A 24786-nucleotide genomic window follows, 5' to 3' on the forward strand; every position below is an offset into this window, starting at 1 on the left:
CTGTGCCTCACTTTCTCCTCCAGAGCCATCTGGGTCCAGTGGCCTGATATTCACCAGGATGACTAGAGATGACCCAGGATGCAATGGGAGACCCTTTTAGACAGAAAGAGAGAGAGAGAGGGGGAGAGAGAGAGAGAGAGAGAGAGAGAGAGAGCTGTTCCTGGAACAGCCGTGTGTCACCTACCAGTGTCACAGCATTGGTATGTGTTAGGGAGTAAGTTATAAAAAAGAATGGAAAGCTAAGAGGGGACTGGGTTGTGAAGGGCTTTGAATGCCAAGCATAACACTTTGTATTTTGATCCTGGAGGCAAGAGGAAGTCACTGGAGTTTACTGAATAGGGAGTGACCTGGTTGGACCTGGAACCTGTGCTTTTGAAGAAGATCACTTTAGTAGCTGAATAGAGGATGGATTGGAGTGGCACTTAATAAATGCTTATTGAATGAATTAATGAATTCAGCCCAACATTATAACCCTCTGTGATCTCTTTGGATCCTGACTCCATCATCCAGTACTTAGTTCTCTGCCCAGCCTTGATAAGCCAGCCATCTATGCCTTTGTCCAAGTCATTAATTAAAATGTAACAGTTTAAATAACCAACAGCTGATTTCTGGGATCCTCCTAGGGGAGAGTTCTTTCCAAGTTGACATCAAATCGTTAGTGACTATTTATTAGGTTATTCCACTACTTCTGAAATATACACAATAATATAATAAGTATATGTAATAATATTATCCCCTAGCCCACATCTAGGTGGTATAGTGGGTAGAGTGCCAAGCCTGGATGTCAAGAGGACCTGAGTTCAAATCCAGCCCCAGACATTTACTAGCTATGTGACCTGGTCAAGTCACTTAACCCCATTTACCTTAGTTTCCTCATCTGTAATATGAGGTGGGGAAGGAAATGGCAAATCACTCCAGTGTCTTTGTCAAGAAAACTCCAAATGGGGTCACAGAGAGTCAGACGTGACTCAACAACAACAAAGCCCATATTTTACCATAGTTTCCATTAGAATAGCATTAAAGATTGTTAAAAGATTTCTTAAAATCTAAATAAACTATTTTTTCACCATTTCCCTGATTTATCTGGCTAGTACCAATATATAAATAAGTGAAGGGCTGTGGTTTCATCAATATAGGGAAATCGTGGTGAAGCAGTTCTTCCACCAATGCAGTCTGCAGCCCATATTAATATTCCTATTTTATATTACTGTGTTGTAAGAAATGATGAATTCAGAGAAGCATGAAAAGACTTATATGAACTGATGCAGAAGGAAGTCAGCAGAGCTAAAAAATATATACACACACACAATGACTACAACAATGCAGATGGAAAGAAAAAAACCCAAAAAATTAAACATGAATGCTTCTAGGAAAGAAGGAAAGAAATGAGCATTAATTAAGCAATTACTGTGTAAGGCACTGTGTTAAGTGCTTGGGTTATAAATATGGACAAAAAGAAGGATAATCTTTGCCTTAAAGCAGTTTTCATTCTAAAGGGGGAACACAGCACACAAAAGGGAGCTGAAAAGGGGGAATGTAGAGGGAGATGAAGGTAAGGAGGTAATGGTTTTGAAGGGGGCGGGGGATGAAGGCTGGCCAACCTCAGCCCTTACACAAAATGGAGGCCTCAGGAGGAGGGCTAACCAATATAAGAAGGTGAGGGGGGACCAGGCAGAGGGATATTCCAGGGTGACAAGGCCAAAGAGTTAGTTAGCTGTTCTTCCAGCACTGAGGGAAGTTCCAGGATGCAGCAGAGACATGGTTTGGGATTCTAGAAAGTCATGAGCAGGGCTGAGGAAAAATTTGCAAAAGTACAAAGAACAAGCATGGGCCCCATCAAAGAGATAGGAGAAGATACCCCCTCACTTCTCTGCAGAGGCCAGAAGTCCATGAATGTGCCATGTTCCAGACGTTTTCAGATATTTCTGATGTATTGATATGTTTTGCTAATTGTTTTTCTCCTTTTCTTTCTTTAAAAAATATTTCTTATAAGAACAACTCTCTGGGAGAGAAGAGAAGAAGGGATACCGAAAAATTTTGGTGATATAAAACAAAGCAACAAACAATCTCAATAAAATATCTTTTTAAAAAAGGATGCCCATATCCCAAAGAGATCATAAAAATGGAGAAAGGACCCACATGCACAAAAATATTTACATCAGCTCTTTTTGTGGTGGCAAAGAATAGGAAATTGAGGGAATGGCTGAACAAGTTATAAGAAATGATGAACAGACATAGTTCAGTAAAACCTGGAAAGACATATGAACAGATCCTGAGTGAAATGAGCAGGACCAGGAGAACATTATACACAGTAGCAGCCACATTGTGCGATGGCTGACCTTGCTAGACTTCGCTCTTCTCAACAACGCAAGGATCTAAGACAGTTCCAAAAGACTCACAATGGAAAATGCCATCCACATCCAGAGAAAGAACTTTGGGGTCTGAATGCAGATCAAAGCAGGCTATTTGCTCTACTTTTCTTTCGTTGTTTTGTTTCGTTTCTTCTTTCTCATGGTTCCCCCCATTAGTTCTAACTCTTCTTTACATCATGACTAATGTGAAAATATGTTTAATATGAATGTGTAAGTATAGCCTGTATCACATTGCGTGCCATCTTGGGGAGGGGGGAGAGGAAGGAGGGGGAGAAAATTTAAAATTCAAAATCTTATGGAAGTGAATGTTGAAAACTAAAAATAAATTAACTAATTATAAATTAATTAAATAAATAAATGAAAATGATGCCCATGTACCAATAAGTAAACAAAGCCTAAGAAAGGCTAGGTGATGGGGTCATATGACTAAGGCACTCAGAAAAATCAGAACTGGGGGGGGGGGGGAGGGATGGAGCCAAGATGGCTGGCTGGAAAGCAGGGACTTGCCTAAAGCTCTCCCCCAAACACCTATAAAAAATGGCTCTGAACAAATTCTAGAACTGCAGAACCCACGAAATAGCAGAGGGAAGCAGGGCTCTAGCCCAGGACAGCCTGAATAGTCTCTAAGTAAGGTCTATCCTCTAGGTAAGGTCTATCCCATGGAGCTAGGAGCAGAGCAGAGCCCAGCATGGGCTGTGCCCTGACCAGCCAGACTGGGAGCCGGGCGGAACAGTCCCTAGCGCCCTGAATCAGTGAGCTCTGGCAGTTACCAGACTTTTTGACCCACAAACACCAAAGACAACAGAGAAGGTTAATGAGAAAAGCTTCAGGGACAGAGTGAAAGGAGTTTGTGGTAGGCCACTGCCCTGGGGGTGGTGAAGGTGGTGTAGCTCTGAGGCTGCTTACAGAGCTACAGCTGCAGTTGTTTCTGGCCCCAGGCCCACCTAGTGGGAGAAATTAAGTGGCAGATCAGAGCGGGAGTACAGAACCTGCTTAAGATCTGAGTCAGGTCCAGGTTGGCAGTTCTTAGGGGAGGAGGACTGCTGGTGTGGCAGAGCTTGCTGTGTAAAAATAGCTCTGAAAACAACAGGGCATCCCCTCAAGCTTGGAACAAAGTACTCTCTACTCTACAAGCAGTCATACCCCCACGAAAAACTCAAGGGTCAAGTAGTTGGCTGGGAACATGAACAGGCAGCGAAAATGGACTCAGATTCAGAGTCAGACTTTGGAATCTTTCTTTGGTAACAAAGAAGACCAAAACATACAGCCAGAAGAAGTCAACAAAGTCAAAGAGCCTACATCAAAAGCCTCCAAGAAAACTGTGAACTGGTCTCAGGCCATGGAAGAGCTCAAAAATGATTTGGAAAAGCACGTTAGAGAAATAGAGGAAAAATTGGGAAGAGAAATGAGTGATACGAGAAAAACCATGAAAAACAAGTCAATGACTTGCTAAAGGAGACCCAACAAAATACTGAAGAAAACAACACCTTAAAAAATAGACTAACTCAAATGGCAAAAGAGCTCCAAAAAGCCAAGGAGGAAAAGAATGCCTTGAAATGCAGAATTAGCCAAATGGAAAAGGAGGTCCAAAAGACCACTGAAGAAAATACTACCTTAAAAATGAGACTGGAGCAAGTGGAAGCTAGTGACTTTATGAGAAATCCAGAAATTATAAAACAGAACCAAAGGAATGAAAAAATGGAAAACAATGTGAAATATCTCATTGGAAAAACCACTGACCTGGAAAATAGATCCAGGAGAGATAATTTAAAAATTATTGAACTACCTGAAAGCCATGATCAAAAAAAGAGCCTAGATATCATCTTTCAAGAAATTATCAAGGAAAACTGCCCTGATATTCTAGAGCCAGAGGGTAAAATAGAAATTGAAAGAATCCACAGATCTCCTCCTCAAAAAGATCCCAAAAAGAAAACTCCTAGGAATATTGTCACCAAATTCCAGAGCTCCCAGATCAAGGAGAAAATACTGCAAGAAGCCAGAAAGAAACAATTTGAGTATTGTGGAAACACAATCAGGATAACACAAGATCTAGCAGGTTCTACATTAAGGGATCAAAGGGCTTGGAATATGATATTCTGGAGGTCAATGGAGCTAGGATTAAAACCAAGAATCACCTACCCAGCAAAACTGAATATAATGCTGCAAGGCAAAATATGGATTTTCAATAAAATAGAGGACTTGCAAGCTTTCTCAGTGGCAAGACCAGAAGCTGAATAGAAAATTTGACTTTCAAACACAAGAATCAAGAGAAGCATGAAAAGGTAAACAAGAAAGAGAAATCATAAGGGACTTACTAAAGTTGAACTGTTTTGTTTACATTCCTACATGGAAAGATGATGTGTAGAATTCATGAGACCTCAGTATTAGGGTAGCCGAAGGGTGAGGCACAGGGTAAGTTGAATATGAAGGGATGATATCTAAAAAAAATAAAATTAAATTAAGGGATGGGAGAGGAATATATTGAGAGAGGGAGAAAGGGAAAGATAGAATGGGGTAAATTATCTCACATAAAAGTGGCAAGAAAAAGCAGTTCTGCTGGAAGGGAAGAGCAGGTGAGGGGGAATGAGTGAATCTTGCTCTCATCAGATTTGACCTGAGGCAGGAATAACATACACACTCAGTTGGGTATCTTACCCCGCAGGAAAGAAGGAGGAAGGAGATAAAAAAGTGGGGATGATAGAAGGGCAGGCAGATAGATGGAGGAGGTAATCAAAAGCAAACACTTTTGAAAAGGGACAGGGTCAAGGGAGAAAATTGAATAAAAGGGGATAGGATAGGAAGGAGCAAAATATAGTGAGTCTTTCACAACATGAGTATTGTGGAAGGGTTTTACATAATGATACGCATGTGGCCTATGTTGAATTGCTTGCCTTCTTAGGGTGGGTGGGGAGGGAAGAGGGGAGAGGATTTGGAACTCAAAGTTTTAAAAGCAGATGTTCAAAAGAAAAGTTTTTGCATGCAACTAGGAAATAAGATATACAGGCAATGGGGCATAGAAATCTATCTTGCCCTACAAGAAAGCAAGGGAAAAGCAGATGCAGGGGGAGTGGGGTGACAGAAGGGAGGGCTGATTGGGGAATGGGTCGATCAGAATATGTGCCATCTTGGAGTGGGGGGGAGGGTACAAATGGGGAGAAAATTTGTAATTCAAACTCTTGTGGAAATTAATGCGGAAAACTAAAAATATTAAATAAATAATAATTTTAAAAAAAAAGAAAATTCAGAACTGGATCTCAAAACCAGGTCTTCAAATCCTTCCCCATACCATGATATTTGCTATGCTATCAACTCTGCATCTGGGTACTAGAAACATTTCTAATGAAGCACCACCTTCTTTTTACTTATCCAAGGGAAATGGGTGACCTATATGATGGCCTGGTTAATATGGAATCACTAGCATTGTATTCTGCTTGCCTGCTATGGAACCAACAGGAAAAAAGGCACTTCCAGTGCCAGTGAATCCCTCAGTTTGTTTAACCAGGTCTAACTCTTATCTAGCCATGCTGAGGACTAGAAGAAAATACCCTGCAAATCACTGGGCTCTGTTGATCCTGCTCTCCTTCTGTATGTCTGAGATTGCTGATCTGCCCAGATATCATGGCCAGCTCCTGTGTGTGAGCTTTCAGACCTCTGCAGTAAGGGCTGTCAGTGAAACCCCAGTGGGGAATCAAGCTCAGTGTGTGAACACAATGGAACCTTGCATCATTAAAGAGAGGAGAAAGATTGACGTATAGGTTAAAGCCAAGAGCCCCCTGGTGCTCCCATCAAGAGTCTGAAATTGAAATCAGAGGCCAGGAGACACCTTCCCTCCCACTTCCCCCCTTAGCCCAAAGGTTGGCAGAGGCTGTATTAGCAGAATGGGCCTAATCATGTTAAAGAGCTATCAAAGTGCAACAGTTTGTTAAGCATTTAGCCAGGCTGTGCTGAGATGACCCCAATCCTCCATCTTCCCAGGACCAGGAAGAGTGGCTAATTATCAGCGCACACCTGCCACACTCTTCATTCTTTTCTTTCGTTCTCCCACCTTCCTTCCGAACCCTGCAGAAGGCATTCTAATTCCATTGACTTTCCTCTCCCATCATCCCCAGTGACATCCATGCCCTTTCATAATTACAGCTCCTCCTGTTCCCTTGCCTGGAAGAATTACCACCCCAGCCCTATGCCAAAGTCGTCAGATTCATGTCTCCTGGTTTTATGTTGCATTTACAAACTCTTTAATTTGAGGATCTCAGAGCCACTCACAGGCATGGCAGTGAGCCTCACGTGCACAGCTGGAGACACCAAGCCCCAGAGATATCTGGCGATTTTGTCAGGAACACAGTGTGAGATGGAGTGGATTCTGAGAGCAGAAACCAGTGCTCCCAGAGAAAGCCTCTTGCTTAGGCTGCTCATTTCTAATTTCTCCCATGGCTAAGTCTTTCTTCTGTTGAAGAGTGATGGAAAAACATATAGATTTCAGATTCTGCTCAGTGTTCAGATTGAAAGATTTTTTGAAGGAGAGTCAGTCATCAAGCATTTATTGAGCACTTACTATGTACCAGGCATTTTTGGGGTTACAAAAAAAAAGATAGATGAGGGCCTCTTGGGGGAGGGGGTAGGACAATTAGTCTGTAATCACTTAGTTGCCTCTTGGATGGTCCCAAAAACTCAGTGATGTGGCTCCTAGTCCTACTCCCCTACACGTGCAACTTAGTAGATGGTCTTCATAAGTTGCTCGACCACCAAGTGATTAATTGGGGGCCACAATTCATGAAGACCATCTGTGACTGTTTGACTTGGCAAGGTGGGCCATCAAATGGTAAACACCCAGGCCATCCTTGGCCTATGTTACACAGAGCTTTCTAGTTTCATGGTCAAGAAGTCAAGAAGCATTTATTAAATGCTTACGAAGTGCCAGGCACCATACTGTGCACTGGGGGGACTGAGAAAGGCAACACCATGGCTCCTGTCCCTCACAGTCTAATGGAGGCTGTTTGCTTAGTTGGTTGCTGTCCTTCATGCTTGAAGAGGACCAAAATGGCATCACTATGTCAGGGTCAATGTAGGAGACAACATGCAAATAACTTTGTATAAACAAGTCATATTTAATCCCATGACTTAGAGATAATAAAACCTCAGCTAACCGTATTGCTTGGGGGTGGCACTTGCTGATTAATAGAATTATCCGGTAAACTGAAGGTTAACAAACAGTGTAGGAATAAACTTGAACAGGGATTGCCTCTTTTTTGCAGGAGATACAGCCGTATTTAAGGATAACAGATACTGGATCATGGGCCGGACATCTGTGGACATCATTAAGAGCGGCGGCTACAAAATCAGTGCTCTGGAAGTGGAGCGTCACTTACTGTGCCACCCGAGCATTGTGGGTAAGTGCCTCCTCTACCAGGAGCTTCTGCAGTTATTGGAGGGTCTCCCTCTCTCACCCGGGCTGGAAATGCAATGGCCGGCCACTCATGGGCCCAGCGGCAGGGCTGATAAGAACAGAACTTTTACTCTGCTCCATTTTTCCTTCCTGGGCTGGTTTGCCTCCTCCTCAGGCAGCCTGGTGGCGCTCCACTCCCAGGGGCTCACCATGTCAGTGCTGGACTTGATTCAGGCACTCATTAGCTTTAGCCCCAAATTAAAGTGACCCACTGGCCTCAGCCTCTGCCAGTAGCAACCAGTCAATCAGTAAATATTTATTAAGTGCCTACTAGGTGCAGTAGAAAGGGTCACAGATGTGCGCCACGACACCAGGCTCATTTTTAGAGTTTAAAAAAATTAACATATGATCTTTAACTTTAATAATTTTTTTTTTGAAATTTGACATCATCTTCATTTCCTAATAATAATAATAATAGCTTATTGAGCATTTTTAAGGTTTGGAGGACATTTCATATATGTCGTAACATTTGGTGCTCATAGCCACCCTGGAAGGTAGTTGCTATCGTCAGCTCCATTTTATACTGGAAAAAGCTTAGGCAGACGGAGGTCAAGTGACTTGCCCAGGGCCACCCCACTAGTCAATGTCCGAAGAAGAATTTAAACTTGGGGCTTCCTGACTCCAAATCTAGCATTCTGTCCCCGGGAACAGCTAACTGCCTTTTCTGTCTCCTCTTCTTTGTGTTCTCCTTCTTTGTAGGAAAGAATAAAATGAAAAGTAGTTATACAAAATTGACCAATACACCAAGGATAATATATTGAATCTTCCACACCCAGAGTTCCCAGCCTCTGCAGAGAAGGGAGGACCTCATTGCTTTTTCAGGGCCAAGCTTGGCCAAAAAACAAGTTTTGTTAATGCCATTTGTGTTTACATCATAATCATTTTGGGGCGGGGGGAACTCTTTCAGATCAACCCCTCCTTTATAACCACTCCACCCCCAAAAAAAATTTAAGCAGAAATACCTGATCCAATGACCACAACTGGCACATATACATACAGGATTTTGTAATCCTGCCCTAGACAAGCTTACCTCTCTCTGTTGAAAGAAGGAGGGCATAATCTATCTATTTTCCAGGACTATCATTGGTTTTTTTCTTTATTCTGAGGTTGGTTTCCTCTCATTTACATTATTGTAGTCTTTATATATATTATTCTTTTGGTTCTGCTCATGTTAGTCTGCATCAGTTCATACAAATCCTCTAGTGGTTCCCTGAATTCCTCATAATCATTATGTCTGGCCATTCTAAAATAATGCCATCATTGAGTGATCATTGCCTTAGAATATATTATTCTACCGCTTAAGGGATATTGAGTGGTAGAATGATATATCCTAAGGTGGTGGTCATTCTAGTGTCTTCTGATGTTAATATTCATCACCTCCACTAAATTCCTTCTCCACCACCTTCTTGTGGCATGGAAGTGACCCTGGGCTAGTCCACTGGATTCAAATTCTGGCAGACCCTGCTAAGTTCAGTGATGAACTCTGTGTCTGCCATCTGAGGACTGGTCTTGGTAAGTTCAGAGAGCCCGATGGATCATCAGGCTAGCCTCGGGGCAATGAATTCTTTAGGAATACAAACTCTCCAAGAATATCTACTCAATTGCAGAGCATATACCTACATTGACAAAATCACATTGGAAAGGGATTTAGTGGAGGTAATGAAAATTAGCATCAGAAAAAGAGCCCTGATAACTCTTCTAGATTTTCCATTGATCAATGTTATACCATCACTCAGTGCCATAGCCTCTTAATATCAAAGCTTAAGCATTGAACCAGTTTTGGTTGTGGAATTAGTGATCATGTCATAGTCTGGACCCTAGATAACCATTCTGGATATCCTGAAGTTCATAAATTCTCCTTCTAGAAAAACCAGGGAATAAAGCAGGATCACCTACAGGTTTAAATACTCAGCAGTCATATTTTATTTATCATAGTTGGGGAGGGGCTGAATTCAAAATCTTGGATGCCATCTTGGTTAAGAACCACGCACCAAGTGGGACTAGACAGACTGGTGATTTTTGACCTTGATGACACTTCTGCCTCCTTCTTAAGATTATATTCATTCATGGGGCAGCTTGGTGGTGCAGTGAGTAGAGCAGTGGCCCTGCAGTCAGGAGGACCTGAGTTCAAATCCGGCCTCAGACACTTGACACACTTACTAACTGTGTGACCTTGGTCATGTCACTTAACCCCAATTACCCTGCCCTTCCCCCTGCAAAAAAAAAAAAAAAAGGAAAAAAAAACAAAGATTATATTCATTCATTATTAGATCTTGGGGAAACCGTTAAGGCAGAATGTTCCTATAGGCTAGTGACTAGAACAAGTGACTACACCAAAGGATATGAATAAACAGAATTGCAAACTATTACCAGTCATATGAAAGAAAGCTCCAAATTGCGAACAATAAAAGAAATGCACATCAAAACAATTCTAAGGTTTCACTTTACACACAGGAAATTGGTAAAAAAATGACAAGAGCTGGAAATAGTCAGTGTTGGAGGGGTTATGGAAAGATAGGCTCATTAGACTTTGATGACGGAGCTGTGATTTAGTCCAAGCAATTTGGAATTATGCAAATCAAGTGACTATGATGCCTATACCCTTTGACTCAGAGATTCTGTTACTAGGCATAAAACTCCAAGGGGGGTAATTGATAAGAGAAAGTCCCCATAGGAACTAAAATATTTATCTTAGCACTTTCTGTGGTACCAGAGAACAGGAAACAAAGTAGATGCCCATCAATTGCGGAATGACTTTTAAAAAATTATAAATTTGATAGACTATTAAATACTGTTTTGTAAGAAGGGACGGGCAGCTAGATGGCACAGTGGATAGCGTGCCAGGTCTGGAGTCAGGAAGACTCATCTTCCTGAGTTCAAATCTGGCCTCAGACACTTACTAGCTGTGTGACCCTGGGCAAGTCACTTTCCCCTGTTTGCCACAGTTTCTCCATCTGTCAAGTGAAGTGGAAAAGGAAATGATAAAACACACCAGTTCTCTGCCAAGAAAACCCCAAATGGGATTACAAAGAGTTGGATACAATGTAACAAGTCAACCACAACAAAAGAAAGGATACACGTGATGAGTATAGAGAAGCACTGAAAACTGACATGAACTGATACAGAGTGAAGTGAACAGAACCAAGACAACACTGTCTGCAGTGACACCAGCAACATAGTAGAAACAGCAACAACCGCAAAACAGCTAAAGCCATGGAACGTCGTGCAGACTTTCAAATGTTTTCAGTGCATTGTTCTGTGTTGCTTATTGCTTTGTTTCTTCTTCCCATCTTTTCTATTGTTTTCTCTTAAATAATATTTCTTGTCACATGGGGTGGCTCCCTAGGTGTGGGGAGGAGTGATATGGGAGAAATGTTAAGTGTTAAAAGGGGGAACGGAGACAATATATTTAGAAAGAACAAACAAGGACCCACAACTCAACTTGAATTTTAGGGCAGGAACTTTGCCCCTGTCTTGGGCACAGCGGGCTAAGGAAAAGGAGACCTTGATGGTGAAGCCCAATGTCTATGTCTTCCAGGGCTGTTGGGTTGCCTGGCCTCCCTGTCTTTATCCCTGGGTAAGGGCTTTCCTTACTAGTGACTTTTCCATTACTTTTCTGTGGATGAGACAATGGGCATGACTTGATGGGAATGCCAAGACCCCCGCATACACATGCCATCAGGACTGTGGGTTCTAGGAGCTTGGGGACCTCACAGCTCTTCTTCTAGTCTAAACACAGTTATGAGTACCAGCCAAGCAGCCCCTGCAGGCCTTGGGAGGTCCAAGAAAGGCAGAGGCCTCGTAGAGACTCAGCGTGGTACAGCACATGGAAGAAGAGTGCAGCAGCAGGAGTCCAGACACCTTGGCCAAGTCACTTCCTCAGTTTTCCCCTCTGTGAAATGGAAGGGTCAGATGAGATGATCTCTTAGGTCTTTTCCATTTTACTCTAATTCTGTGTTTCTGTGAAGATCTCTTTAGGCCGCGGATTAGAGAGAGACTCCTCTGCAAAGTATGTGATACAGTTGATAGAGCACTGGACATGGAGTCAGGAAAACCTGAGTTCCGATCCTGCCTCAGGCACTTGCTAACTGTAACCTTGAGCAAGTCACTTGACTTCTGTTTGCCTCAGGTTCCTCATCTCGGAAACGGGAAGAATAATAGCACCTTCCCCTCCCCCCGTGGTTGTTGTGAGGATCAAATGTTATCATATTTATGGTGGTGTTTCGCAGACCTTAAAGCACTATGTAAATATCAGTTGTTAGCTATTATCACCATTACCATTTCAACTTGGGCCTCCCACACTGACTGGATTGTTAATTCTTTTTAACAGCGTCATGGTGTTCCTTCTGCCATGTTCTTCATTGTCTGATTTATCATCTGAACCTTCTAAAGACTTTGTTCCTTATGCCCTCAGTTTCTCAGAGTATCTTCAGGCTACCTCTTTTGTCCACAGATGTGGCTGTCATTGGAGTTCCAGATATGACCTGGGGCCAGCGGATTTCTGCTGTGGTCAAGCTTCGTGAAGGCCATTCACTTTCTTACAAGGACCTGAAAGAATGGGCAAGGTACAGAAATTGTTTTATTTTTGCAAAATTATATTTGAATTATTATTAAAATACTACTTGAAATTATACATGCCGAATTTTTCCTGGCATCATCATAAACCAATTTTAGATCGCCCTACAGGAGGAGAGGGCTGGGGTCATTGTAAAACACAGTGTGATTTGGGGATTGTTCACTAGGGATGCTGCCTCTCCTTTGCCTTCTCTTCCCCCTGCCCCCCCACCATTTCCCTGTAGCTCAAGTAAGTAGATGCTATGCTTTTCTAAAAGTTTTATTATTTATTTTTTAGCACTCTTTTCTTCTTAAATTTTGAGTTGCAAATTCTCTTCCTCCCTCCCACCCCTTCCCCACCCACTGAAAAAGCAAACAAAATGATAACGCTTATGCGTGTGAAATCATGCAAAACGTATTTCAATATAAGCCGTATCCCAAAAAAGCAAGGAAAAATAAAGAAAATGAGAAAATTATACTTCATTTTGCAGTCAGTTCTCTCTCTTGAGGTAGATAGCATTTTTTTCATCATGACTCCTCTGGAATTGTCTTGGGTCACTGTATTGATCAGAGTAGCCAAATATTTCAGAGTCAATCATCATTACAGCAGTGCTGTTACCGTGCACCGTGATCTCCCTGTTCTTCTCACTTCGCTTTGCATCAGTTCATATGGATCTCACCATGTTTTTCTGAAACCGCAGCCCCGTAGTCATTTCCTATAGCTCAGTAGTACTCCATCACAATTATATGTCATAACTTATTCAGCCTCAATTGATGAGCCTCCCCCCTTCAGTTTCCTATTCACTGTCAGAACAAAACAAACTCCTATAAATATTTTTGTACAAATAGGTCCTTTTCCTTTTTCTTTCCTCTCTTTGGGGTACAGACCTAGTAGTGGCATTGCTGGGTCAAAGGGCACACACAGTTTGATTTCCTTTTGGGCACAGTTCCAAATTGTTCTGCAGAATGGTTGGACCAGTTCACGTCTCCACCGACAGTTCATTAGTATACCTATTTTCCCTCATCCCCTCTAGCATTTATGAAAGGTGTAAGGTGGTACCTCAGAGATGTTTTAATTTACTTTTCTCTAATAAATAGGGATTTAGAGCATGTTTCACATGACTATAGATAGCTTTGATTTCTTCTTCTGAAAACTGCCTGTTCTTATCTTCTGACCATTTATCAATTAGGAAATGGCTCTTATTTTTATAAATTTGACTCATTTCCCTATATGTTTGAGAAATAAGGCCTTTATCAGAGAAATTCACCCTTAATTTTTTTTTATATTACTTCATTGTCTATGATACCTTTTTTAGCAAAATGTAGTTTCCCTCCTTTTTTCTTTTAATCAGGTCTGGTTTTGCTTTTGTTTTGTCTAAAATTATGATTGCTACCCCTGCCTTTTTTTTTACTTCAACTGAAGCATAGTAGATTCTACTCCAGCCCCTTATTTTAACTCTGTGTGTGTGTCTTTCTATTTCAAGTGTGTCACTTGTAAACAGCATATTGTTGGACTCTGGTTTCTAATCCATTCTGCTATCTGCTTCCATTTTATGGGTGAGCTCATCCCATTCATATTTAGTTATGATTACTGTGTATTTCTCTCTATCCTATTTTTTTCTGCTTATCCTTCTCTCTCTCTCTTTTTATCTTATCCCTCCTCAAAAATCTGTTTTGCTCTTGACCACTGCCTCCCTTTAATCACCCTCTTTTCTAATATCCTTTTCCCTTCCTCTTTCCCTTTTGAGTTAGATAGATTTTATACTCAACTGAGTATATGTGTGTGTGTGTGTGTGTGTGTGTGTGTGTGTGTGTATATATGTATGTATGTATGTATATATTCTTCCCTCTTCTAACCAATTCCAGTGAGAGTGAGGTTCAAGCATTGCCCACCCCCACACACATTTTCCCCTCTACTATAAAAGTTCTTCCTTGAGTGCCTAATAGAAGTTATACTTATAGAGATAGAAATCTTCCCTTCATTCCCACCATTGAGGGCTGAGAAGTCTTTTAAGCCAAATTTGAAAGTATTTCCTCCAGTATGACCCCAGGGAATCTGGGCTTAGAGTATGGAGTGCAGCATTGTGGGCAGACAAAGAGGAACATAAGGGGTGACCCACCCCACAGTGTGCTGGGAGCAGAAACTTTGGAGGCTAACAAGGAAAGAGTATCTCTCTCAATCCAGAATCCAGAGCGGAGAAAATGTGTTTGACTCTATCAGAGAAATCCATGTGGATGGAGCTGAGATGCAAAGCAAATCCAGCTGTAGAAATAAATTATTCAGGATGAGAGGCATAGAGACGGAATATTTGTGAAGAAGCAGACAGATTTCTTATTTCTTTATTCCTCTCTTGCCCCCAGATCAGGAGCAAGATTGTTAATTAGCTCTGTTCCAAAGGCCTACTCTAAAATGCAAACACTCTTGGGGAGGAGGGGAGTTAATGCTCTATTTCACCCTCAAAACAGAAGTGCCGAGACCTCAATTGTCTTTGTTTGAAAGCAAATTTGACTCCTGAGCACCTCACCCTCGAAGCTGCCCTCTTCTTTTCCATGATTTGGCTGCGCTGTCATATGCCGCACTTCCTTGTGAGTATTTACAAAGGTTGACACTCACTGCCCTCATCACCCCAGTCAAGAGACCAAGTATCCCCTAAAATCTAGGATGGTTTTGCACACTTGTTCCTTAAATTTTTCTCTTTTTTTATCCTGAATGTTAATATCAACAAACAGTAACATTGCCATTTCCAAAGAAAAGAAAAAAGAGGTTATATCTGACACCATGAATTTCTATTAATATGTATTAAATTTAACATGATTGTGATTATCTTGGTCCCCCTTCCTTCTGGTCTTTGGCACTCACTGACACACTTTTCTTTTATGATATCACTACAACTGCCCTCCCCCATAATTCTCCCTACCCACCCACCCACCCCCTGCCAAATGAGAGCCTTCTCTTGTAACAAATAAGCATAGCCAAGAAAAACAAATTCAAACATCTGAAATGTATGCCTCCTTCTGCACCTGTGATCCACCACCTTTCTGCCAAGAGATGGAGAGGTCTGTATACCTATTGGACTCCCTCAGTCTTTAAGATAGTCACAGCCTAAGGCTTTCTCATGGTGACCTTTCTTTCTGTTCTCCTTAAAGACAGTCTGACAACCATACTCTGCTCTTCCTCCCTCCTTCTTATCATCCCCTCCTTTCTCCCCTCTTTTTGGCTAAACTGGCTGTGGTTCTCCCTCCCTTCTTCACTCTACCAGTGTTCTCTCCCAGTTCTTCCCTACAAAGAGTTCGGCGATCTCTATTCTCTGTTGACCACTGCATCTCAAGGGTCAAGGCACTAGCCTTCCCATACCCAAAGGTAATACTTGCTAGAACTCTAGGCATAGCCAGGGTCTAAAAGCAGAGACTCTTGGAGGAAATTTTCAAGCAATGTGGATTAAATTTTAGCTTTACCTCTGTCAAATATGAACATAAGACCATTCCCAGTTCATCCAAGAAACCTTCCTCCCAGTCCCCCTTCCCCCATCACTCCCCACCCCAATTCGCCTCCTTCTCCTTAGCACTAAAGATATTTTTGGCGCGTCCAACATGATTTCACAAACAGTAGGAATCCTTGTTTCATCAGGGGCGGCACAGCTGGGCAATTAAAGATTCCCCTGGATTTGCAAAATCACAGTTGGAAGACTACAATTTAACAAAGGCAAGGAAGATTCTGGTTGGCCGGTTGCTGCTTTGATTAAACAATTACTTTGGTTTGGGGGGGAAGTGGGGGGAGGCTGCTTCTCAAGCACCCTAGGCTGAGAGCCTTCCTGGAGACAGTTTCACAGAGTCCAGCTCCCCAGGTGCAAAGTTCTGCTGTCTGTCGAGCATTCAAGGCAAATAACATATTAACCCTTTTGTGCCCAAATGGAGGTCCAGAGAAGGCTGAGAATCTGTACTTCCCATCAGCAGGTCTAAATAAACCTGGTCCTACCGAATTTCCGTGCTTCTGGTCAATCTTCCTGACCCTTTCTCTTGGACTAGAGATGCTTTTTGCTCAGTGAAGAAGTAGATCTTTCCTTCTAGAGCTGCTTAAGGTTATCTAGTCCTTTTCCTCCTCCTCCCTCCTTCGCCTACCATGCCAAGAGGGTCTATAGCTAAACCCTCCAAAATGGTCATCTGCCCTCTGCTGAAAGACTCTCCCTGGATGGAGAGCCTTTGGTCTCCCTTCTGCAACTGCTCCCAGGGTTTAATCATGCATGGTCCAATCCAGGACCCAAGCTAAAAGACTCTTATTTCCCTTTTCATTCTAAGGCAAGTTGTTGTTAACACCTCCCAGCTGAGCTAGTCTTTCAGGAGGATTTAGCCAGGTCATAAAACTCAACGCAAATGCATGGAATCCACCCAGGGTTATCATCTGCTGGAAAGGCAAGAAGAACAAGGCACCATGGGGTACAGAGGTGGGAAGGGGCTCAGGCAGACAGAGATTCCCCTAAGACACTCAGGCTGTGCAGGGGCTATTATGATTAGCCAAAATGAGTGGCAGATGATTGTATGCATGCTGCTGCCAGGGCATTTAAAAGAGAGCCAGACAGTGGGGATGGAACCCTTTGTCCCTTGAAAGTGCACTGGCTTCTACATGGTGGTGGAAGTGCTGGTAAAAGAGCCTGTGGTCAGAGTGAGTCCAGGGGAGGGACTGATGGAAGCCAGGAGCAGCTGTGGCACCCTAGTCCCCAGTCCTGGGTCTTTTTCCCCTTGAGTAGTCATCGTGATGAACGAGGGTGATCGTGGTCTTTGTATCAGTTTCCAGTGGTGACTTATTCTGCTTCAGAGCCCACACATAACATGCAGCTGACCTGGAGGAGTAAGGTATGATGGACGTTGCAGTCAGGTCTACCTTCCAGCCTCTTTCTCTGCATTGTACCAACTAAGCTTGCACTCACTTTTCCATCCCTAGATGGAATTTATCAGGTTCTTAATTTGTACATGACAGTAGGCTAGTGATTCTAAACTTCTCTCCTAGCAGTGACAGGAAAAGATACAAGCTTGGATACAGAGCCATAGACTTGTTCCTGGCCTTTGAGCCTAAGTGTCAAGTGGCCTGCTATCTCATGCCAAGCCATGGTAGGCCTTTTCTGAGCATCCTAGGCCTGTGAGGTCACAGAGAGAACAGTCTTCTGCCCCTTACCCTGTAGTTGACCTGAGCTCCGTGACACTCTCCCAACCGCCCCTCACCGTGCATGGACGGCTGCCATCACTCCAAGAAGAGACCACAGGTGGTCTTGATGCTGCAGCTGCTATGAAGGTTTAGGAAGGAGAGTGGGCAGGTGGGGGGAAGGGCTCTCAGGACAGCTTTCTGTTTGTAACTGCTACTCCAGGGTCCTGGATCCCCTTCACACTTCTCCATGACCCCTGTCTTATCCTAGGCTACCCTGAAGTCGAGCTCGACAGCACCATATTAGCCAAAACCAACAACTCCCCACCAAGTGACATCTCATTCCAAGGATGCTCCATGGGTCTTGCTTTTGAGACAATAATGAGGAAGGAGAGAGGAGCTTATGGTTGAAAGGGAAAAGACCTGAAATGATGGTTGATGCTCTTCTCCCGTCGCCTCTCTGCTGCAGCGTTAATCAGTGACAATCAATTGTTTTTTTCTTATATGGTCCTTTTGTATTTTTTCAGATGTTTGCCATCAGGTTTCCCTGTCCACACAGCCCTGTTGCAGGGACTTTTTACTTGCTTTATTTTTTGAGGTTTTTTGGTAGGTTTTTGTTTCGTGGTGTGCTCCCAGATCCTAGAACAGCATACAGGAAGAGCTTAATGAATGTTGGGGGGTTGATTGATGACATTACTCAGGTCACTCTGATGACATTCCTGAACCAGATCTGCTTGAAGCCAGAATGTGATCCGAATTCAGCCTGGCTTATTTGTGGGGCATCCTGGCCCCTGTTCATTCGCTTCTAGCCCCCTAATGCACATTCACAGAGCACATTTCTTTCTAGATGTAGTCTGAATCACAGCCCAAAAGTCTCTCGAGAAAGGAAATCTAGCTGATGCTGGTTTTCAACTTGGCGTTTGAGAAGTCATCATCCTTATTAAGCAGTATCACCCAAGCCCCAAACCTTAGTCACCCTTGACCTTTCCTATTCTAGCAACCCCCACAATCCCCTCCCATACCCTGTCAATCCTAACTCCACAGTGTCTCTGCCCCTTCCTTTCATTCTCTCTCAGGTCCTCATTATCTTTTGTCTGGGCTATCGGAAGAGCCTCTTGTCTCCCCACTACTGGTTTCTCATCCTTTCAATCCGTCCTACACATTTTTGCCAAATTAGTCTTCCTAGAACATATTTCTGATCATGTCACATACACACAAGCAGCTGGGTGGTTCAGTGGGTAGAGCGATGGACCTGGAGTCAGGAAAACCTGAGTTCAAATGTGGCCTCAGACACTTAGTAGCTGGGTGACCCTGGGCAAGTCGCTTAAGCCTGTTTGCCTCAGTTTCCTCATTTGTAAAATGAGCTGGAGAAGGAAATGGCAAACTACTCCAGTGTCTTTGCCAAGAAAACCCCAAATGGGGTCATGGAGAGTTGGATGCAACTGAATTAACTCAACATCCACAACACACATACACACTCTCCTCTCACCATTCACAAAATTTCTTTGGCTACCACTGCCTACATAAGAAGGATCAAACTTCTTCATGCTTCGTACCTCCCCATGCTTTGGCCTCCACCTGCTTTTCTGGGTTATTTTCCTTTGCACCCCTACGTATACCCTGTGGCTGAGTCAAACTAGCTGCCTGGCTGTTCCCCAACCATAGCCCACACTTAACTTTCTGCAGAGATTAATAGTATTTCCTCTGCCTGAGATTCCCCCCCCCACCCTCTATCTCCACCTATCAAAATAAGTTTGGACATTCAACCCATCCTTCAAGGCCCAGCTCAGACAACACCTCCTTCATGAAGCCTTCCCTGGTTCCCCTAAGCAGATATGATCCCCCGCCCTCCTCTTCTTTTTGTTTAGTCATTTTCAGTCATGCCCAATTCTTCATGACCCTTTTTGGGGTTTTCTTGGCAAAAATCCTTCTCTAGCTCACTTTACAGAACTGAGGTAAACAGGGTGAAGTGACTTGCACAGGGTCACACAGCTAGTTTTCTGAAGCTGGATTTGAACTCAGGTCCTCCTGACTCTAGGCATGGCACTCTATGCACTGTGGTGCCACCTAGCTGCCCGTCTCTCGTATGGCACTTATCATATGATGGCCATTTGTTACCGTTATTTGTTCACTTCTCTTAGCATGCTTGCTAATCTATACGCCCTTTGTGGACAAGGGCCATGTCTTATTTGGCTTCACATCCCATGCAATGCCTACTCTGATTAGTCCACTGTCTGCAGCCGACTTGTTGAACTGGGTCACCCACTCTGTCATTAGTTAGGAGACACACACACCCAGACCCTCAGTGACCTCCATCCACACAAACACAGTCTGCAGCATAAAAAACACATGACAAATGTCACATGTCAGTGTTTTCCTTTAAATAGAACATTTTTTAAGGGCTTACTATCTACCAGGCACTAAGGATACAAAAACAAGAAAGTGAGAAGGTTCCTGCCCCCCAGAACTTATATTCTAAAAGAGGAAGACAAAAAACAAAGGGGAGGTGAACAGGGGAGGTAAGGAGTGCCCCGCCCCCAGGGGCAGGCAGCTGGCGAAGGTGGAGCAGGCAGGAGGCTGAGCGGTAGAGCCTGGCCTTCTCGTGACAAGGAGGCTCCAAGCATCACTGAGTTGGCCAAAGTAAGCAGAACAAGAGGCTGAGAACAGAATGGTCTGCAGAGATACGTTCTCTTAACATTCTGTTCATTGTCTTTGACAGATGCCAACCAGACAGCTCAGATCTCCTCTTTTATTAGATAGGGTGTGTTGCAGATATTCTTATTTATTAGGTAGGGAGTGGTGTTCCTCTAAACATCCCCTTTACGAGATTGGCTTCCATTTAGGATTAAACAGCCACCATTCCTTAGAGAGTTCCTGTGTGGTGCTTTGAGGACATTTATCCACTGCCCCAAATCTCCAAACCAAAGGAAGGCAATTACTCATGACAATGCCACAGCCAACTTATAGCCGTCCTATGTCTCTCCATTATTCTCTGGGTCATCTGCGATTTTGATTTGGAAGCTTATTTATCAGATCTTCCTTGGGGATGTGAGGCGCCCTTCAGACTCGGGCATCCAAGTTGGAAAAGAGGAGGATGGAAGCCCCAAGCCTCTGCCGCTGAGTGCCTGACGGAAGGTGGCAACACCGCCTCCGGGCATCCCCACCTCTCTCCCTAGTTCTCATCTTCATGTGTCTCACAGGCACCAAACCAGCTGCCTCTTCCCTCCTATCTCCCCTTCTCCCTCTCACCCTGTCTCCCTCCTTTATTTTAAATGTCACTTCCATTTGTTTTCCCCACTTTTCATGCTCACTGGCAGGAGACACATGTCCCTCTTCAGAGTGATTTCATTTTGCAGCCTTCGCCTCCGATCTAACTTCACGGTGACAGGCGCCATCCTGCGTTAGAGCCGTCCATATGGCAGGATGTGTTGATTGTTGGGTTTGGAGGCAGGTTGGGGAGTGATGGTGGAGATGCTCCGTGGACTTGGCGTGGTGTACCAGGATCAGTGCCAGGGAGCTGCCTGTCAGCGCTGGGCATGGCCCCAGGTTGGTGACATGGAGGCAGCTGAAAATAAGGGAGAGGGAAAAGGAAGCTCCCCTTCCAAAGGGCAAAGCAGACTTTTGGAATCTAAGCTACCATTCCTCTGCAGTGATTTTTTTTTCTTCTGCCATTGAAAGCACTCATGAAACAGCCTCCATTTAGCTGACATTTATATGGCATTTTACGTACATCATTACATCCAATATGCAGTAACCCCTGAGACCAGTAGTATGAGTGTGCTTCTCACTTCCAGAGGAAAATGAGGCTTAAGAGATGTTAAGTTATTTGCCCAGGATCACACAGCTGGAACCTGACTGAGCTTGTACTTGAACTCGGGTCTTTGGAATCTGGTGTTCCCTCCACAGAATCACTCTGAGTCACTAAATTGTGAATTTCTTGAGGGCAGGAACTATTGCACTTCTGTCTACACACATATCAACTCAGAAAACCCCATGTTAACATTATATATGTTAGTTATGTGACATTTTATATATATATATATATAGTATTTTTATTTACTTTGTCAAATATTTCTTTGGTGCCTGGTATATAGTAGGTGGTCAATAAATGCATGTTGGTTAATTGATTGATTGGTACATCTCCCCCATGGACATACAGATTAACCAGAGAGAAAAAGAGATTGTGTTTACTCTGATAGTGAGAAAGACTGCAGTGTTCTTTAGGGTTTTGACTTCTTAATAATGTAACTGTCTGTTTATCTGTTGTTTTGGCTCCATTATCTAATTTTAGGAGATGATTAGTATCTATTAAAATCTATATATTCTGCTAATTAAAGGGTTATGTTCTTCCTTCCCATATGCAAGCAGACTCCCACACAAACACACTTGTAGGAAGCATTTTCGATTAGATAGTGTGTGTTGCAAATATTCTCATTTATTAGCTAGAAAGCAGTGTTATTCCACACTTAGCTTTTACAGTATGGACTCTCATTTAGGACGAGACAGCCCCAGTTCCCTTGAGAGTTCCTGTTTGGTGCTTTGAGGACATTGATCCACTGCCCCAAATCTCCAAACCAAAGGAAGCCAGTTATTAGGACAATACTCCAGCTCACTTATACCCATCAGAGGTCTCTACGTGGTCCTCTAGGTCACAGGCAATTTTGATTCTTCTAAGACCTGTTATTCTTTGATTCCCAGCCACATAGCATCCCTAGAAGAAGATTATCAAATGAAATAATGTATGCAAAGCTTTTTGAAAAATACAAAAGTTGGGGGCAGCTAGGTGGCGCAGTGAGTAGAGAGCCAGCCCTGGAGTCAGGAGGACCTTAGTTCAAAGCCAGCCTCAGACACTTGACACTTACTTGGACAAGTCACTTAACCCCAATTGCCCTATCTTCCCCCCTCAAAAAAAAAAAGGAAAAGAAAAATACAAAAGTTGGTCACTATTATCTACTAGAATATAAACTTCATGAGCGTAGGGACCCAAATATTATTGACTCTTTCTATCTCCCCTAGTGCCTAGGGGAGTGCTGGACAGCAGTGTCTAACTCAGATAGAGATGGGAGCCACCAAACCATACATCAGCATCCCTGCGGGCCACGTATCAACTCAGAAAACCTCATGTTAACATTCTATATGTTGGTTATGTGACCTTATATATTGTATTTGTATTTACTCTGTCAGATATTTTCCAATTACATTTTAATCTGGTATCTAGGGCACTCGAGAGTATTGTGGGCTTCATGTTTGAAACCTCTTCTTCACATCCAACAGGCATTAATAGGTGTTTGTTGAGTTAAATTGTATTAAGCACCAAAAAAGTATGAAAGGTTTTAAAGTCTGAAAAAACAACTTCGTGCCAACTGACATTTCATCAGCACCTTATGTGCTGATAAAGATATAGTTTAATACCTTAACACCTTGAGTTTGTTCTTTATTGAGCAGCATATCTTAGTCAAACTACTTCTTTGCCCCAATTTTCCTTTTCAAAGGATGTAAGAGATAATAGACGTGGCTGGGAAATAAATAGCTGCATTACAGACAAGGATTTTCAAAAGAAAACTTGTTATTTGTAAAGTAGCTATGCAATCTTAGTTTCTAGTCCAAGATTTTGACTGGGGTATTTTATCTTATATTTCTTTCCACTAAATTTGAATCTGTATTTCTAGACAGTGGCTTAAAATGTGGGAATGACAGGCTTCTGACCAAGAGTGGAGTACACCTAACAAAGCCTGATAAGAATGATTTGCCTGGAGTGTGGCAAATCTAATCAAAATTAAATTGAAAGGCAAAGGGAAAGACTGCCTACTTCTATCCTAGAAACCACAGGAAGTAGTAGTGAAGGAGGACTATCAGTTGAGACACAGTAGAGAAAATCCAAGAAAGAAATAATAAAGTCCATGGCCTGAGATGTCTATATATAATAACAAACAAGATGAACTAGAAATCCTAACCTAAGGAGGCAACTTTGATCTCAATTATCATTGACACTGGCGGATTGGTGGCTCTGGAATGGTATACCTTATTCAAAAGAAACGAGAGATAAAATTGGCAGTGAAAGGGTAGAATGAGTAACTATATATTAATAAAAGGTACCCATGTGAGGAAATTCAGGTACCAAAGATGGAGGATGTGAAAATCAATGAAGGTAGGAACAAAACCAACATATTCATCAGGTAAGAGGAAATAGATAAGGATTTTAAGAAGCAGGTCACAATCCTGACCCAGAGGCAGAATAGAATAGTTATAGGAGATCTGTGTTATCCAGAATCTGCTGCAACTCTCAGGCAAAAGCAGAGCAGCCAATTATGTCTTGACTTTCCTAAATGATCATCTCATCCTTCAAAAGGAAGAGGAACTAACAAGGGGAAAATTCTATTCTGGATCTGATTTTCTCCAACAAGGAAGTAATGAACTGGGGTCAAAATTATGGGGGCTTTGAGGAGAAATGACTTTTATCTTAGCTTTTGTGATAGGGATAGAGAAGAAAGGTGTAAATAGTCTAGCATATAGTCTAAAATTTGGGGGAAATGAATTTTAAAGGGTTCATAGAAATGTAGGGTCCCATGAAGTATAGCTATAATGAAGTCATCCCAGAAGGAATGGGGAAGATCTAAAAAATGAAATTTAAAGACACAACAAAATAGTTCTGATGAGGAAGAAAAGGGGCAGTGGTCTCAAGAGACCAGTACAGGTGTACATGAAACTCCCAACCAGTTTAGGTTTTAAAAAATCTTATTTTCAGTGATATTTTTTGTTTTTACATGATCTTCATTTCTTCACTCCCTGGCTAGCAAATATCCCTTTATGTAAAAGGGTTAAAAAGAGAGGGGAAAAAAGCAGTTCAGCAAAAATGGTCAACACATCAACTGTGTCTGATAGCATACACAATATTCTACACCCGTGGTTCCCCACCTCTGCCAAGAGGGCAAGAGAGTGTATTTTCTGAGCTCTTCTCCAGAGCTAAGTTTGGTCAAAATAAATAATTACACAGAATTCCTCTTTTGTTCTTCCTGTTTGCATAGTTGTAGCCATTGTGTATATTTTTCCCTGGTTCTGCTTACTTCACCCTGAATCAATTTATAGATAGTCTTCCCATGATTCTCTGAGTTCTTCACATTTGTAATTTCTTGTGGCACAGAAATATTCCATTATTTTATGTACCGTAATCCATTTAGTCCTAATTTATCAGCACTGATTTTGTCTCCTGAGCCACAAAAACTTCCATTTCATATTTCTAAGACTTGCTATAGCTAATAATAACTATGGCTAACTTTTAG

The 24786-nt window shown here is 42.6% G+C and overlaps 1 protein-coding gene across 1 annotated transcript in view; it reads left to right on the forward strand.

The window, feature by feature from the left end:
- ACSF3 (acyl-CoA synthetase family member 3) overlaps positions 1–24786 on the forward strand; it is a 239946-nt gene that overhangs the window by 204711 nt on the left and 10449 nt on the right. The window contains exons 9-10 of the mRNA XM_036752516.1: positions 7625–7759; positions 12269–12380. Of these exons, the coding sequence (XP_036608411.1) occupies positions 7625–7759; positions 12269–12380 (247 nt within the window). The remainder of the gene's footprint in view (positions 1–7624; positions 7760–12268; positions 12381–24786) is intronic.

This window comes from Trichosurus vulpecula, chromosome 3, assembly GCF_011100635.1.
Source record: "Trichosurus vulpecula isolate mTriVul1 chromosome 3, mTriVul1.pri, whole genome shotgun sequence".
Classification (NCBI taxonomy): domain Eukaryota; kingdom Metazoa; phylum Chordata; class Mammalia; order Diprotodontia; family Phalangeridae; genus Trichosurus; species Trichosurus vulpecula.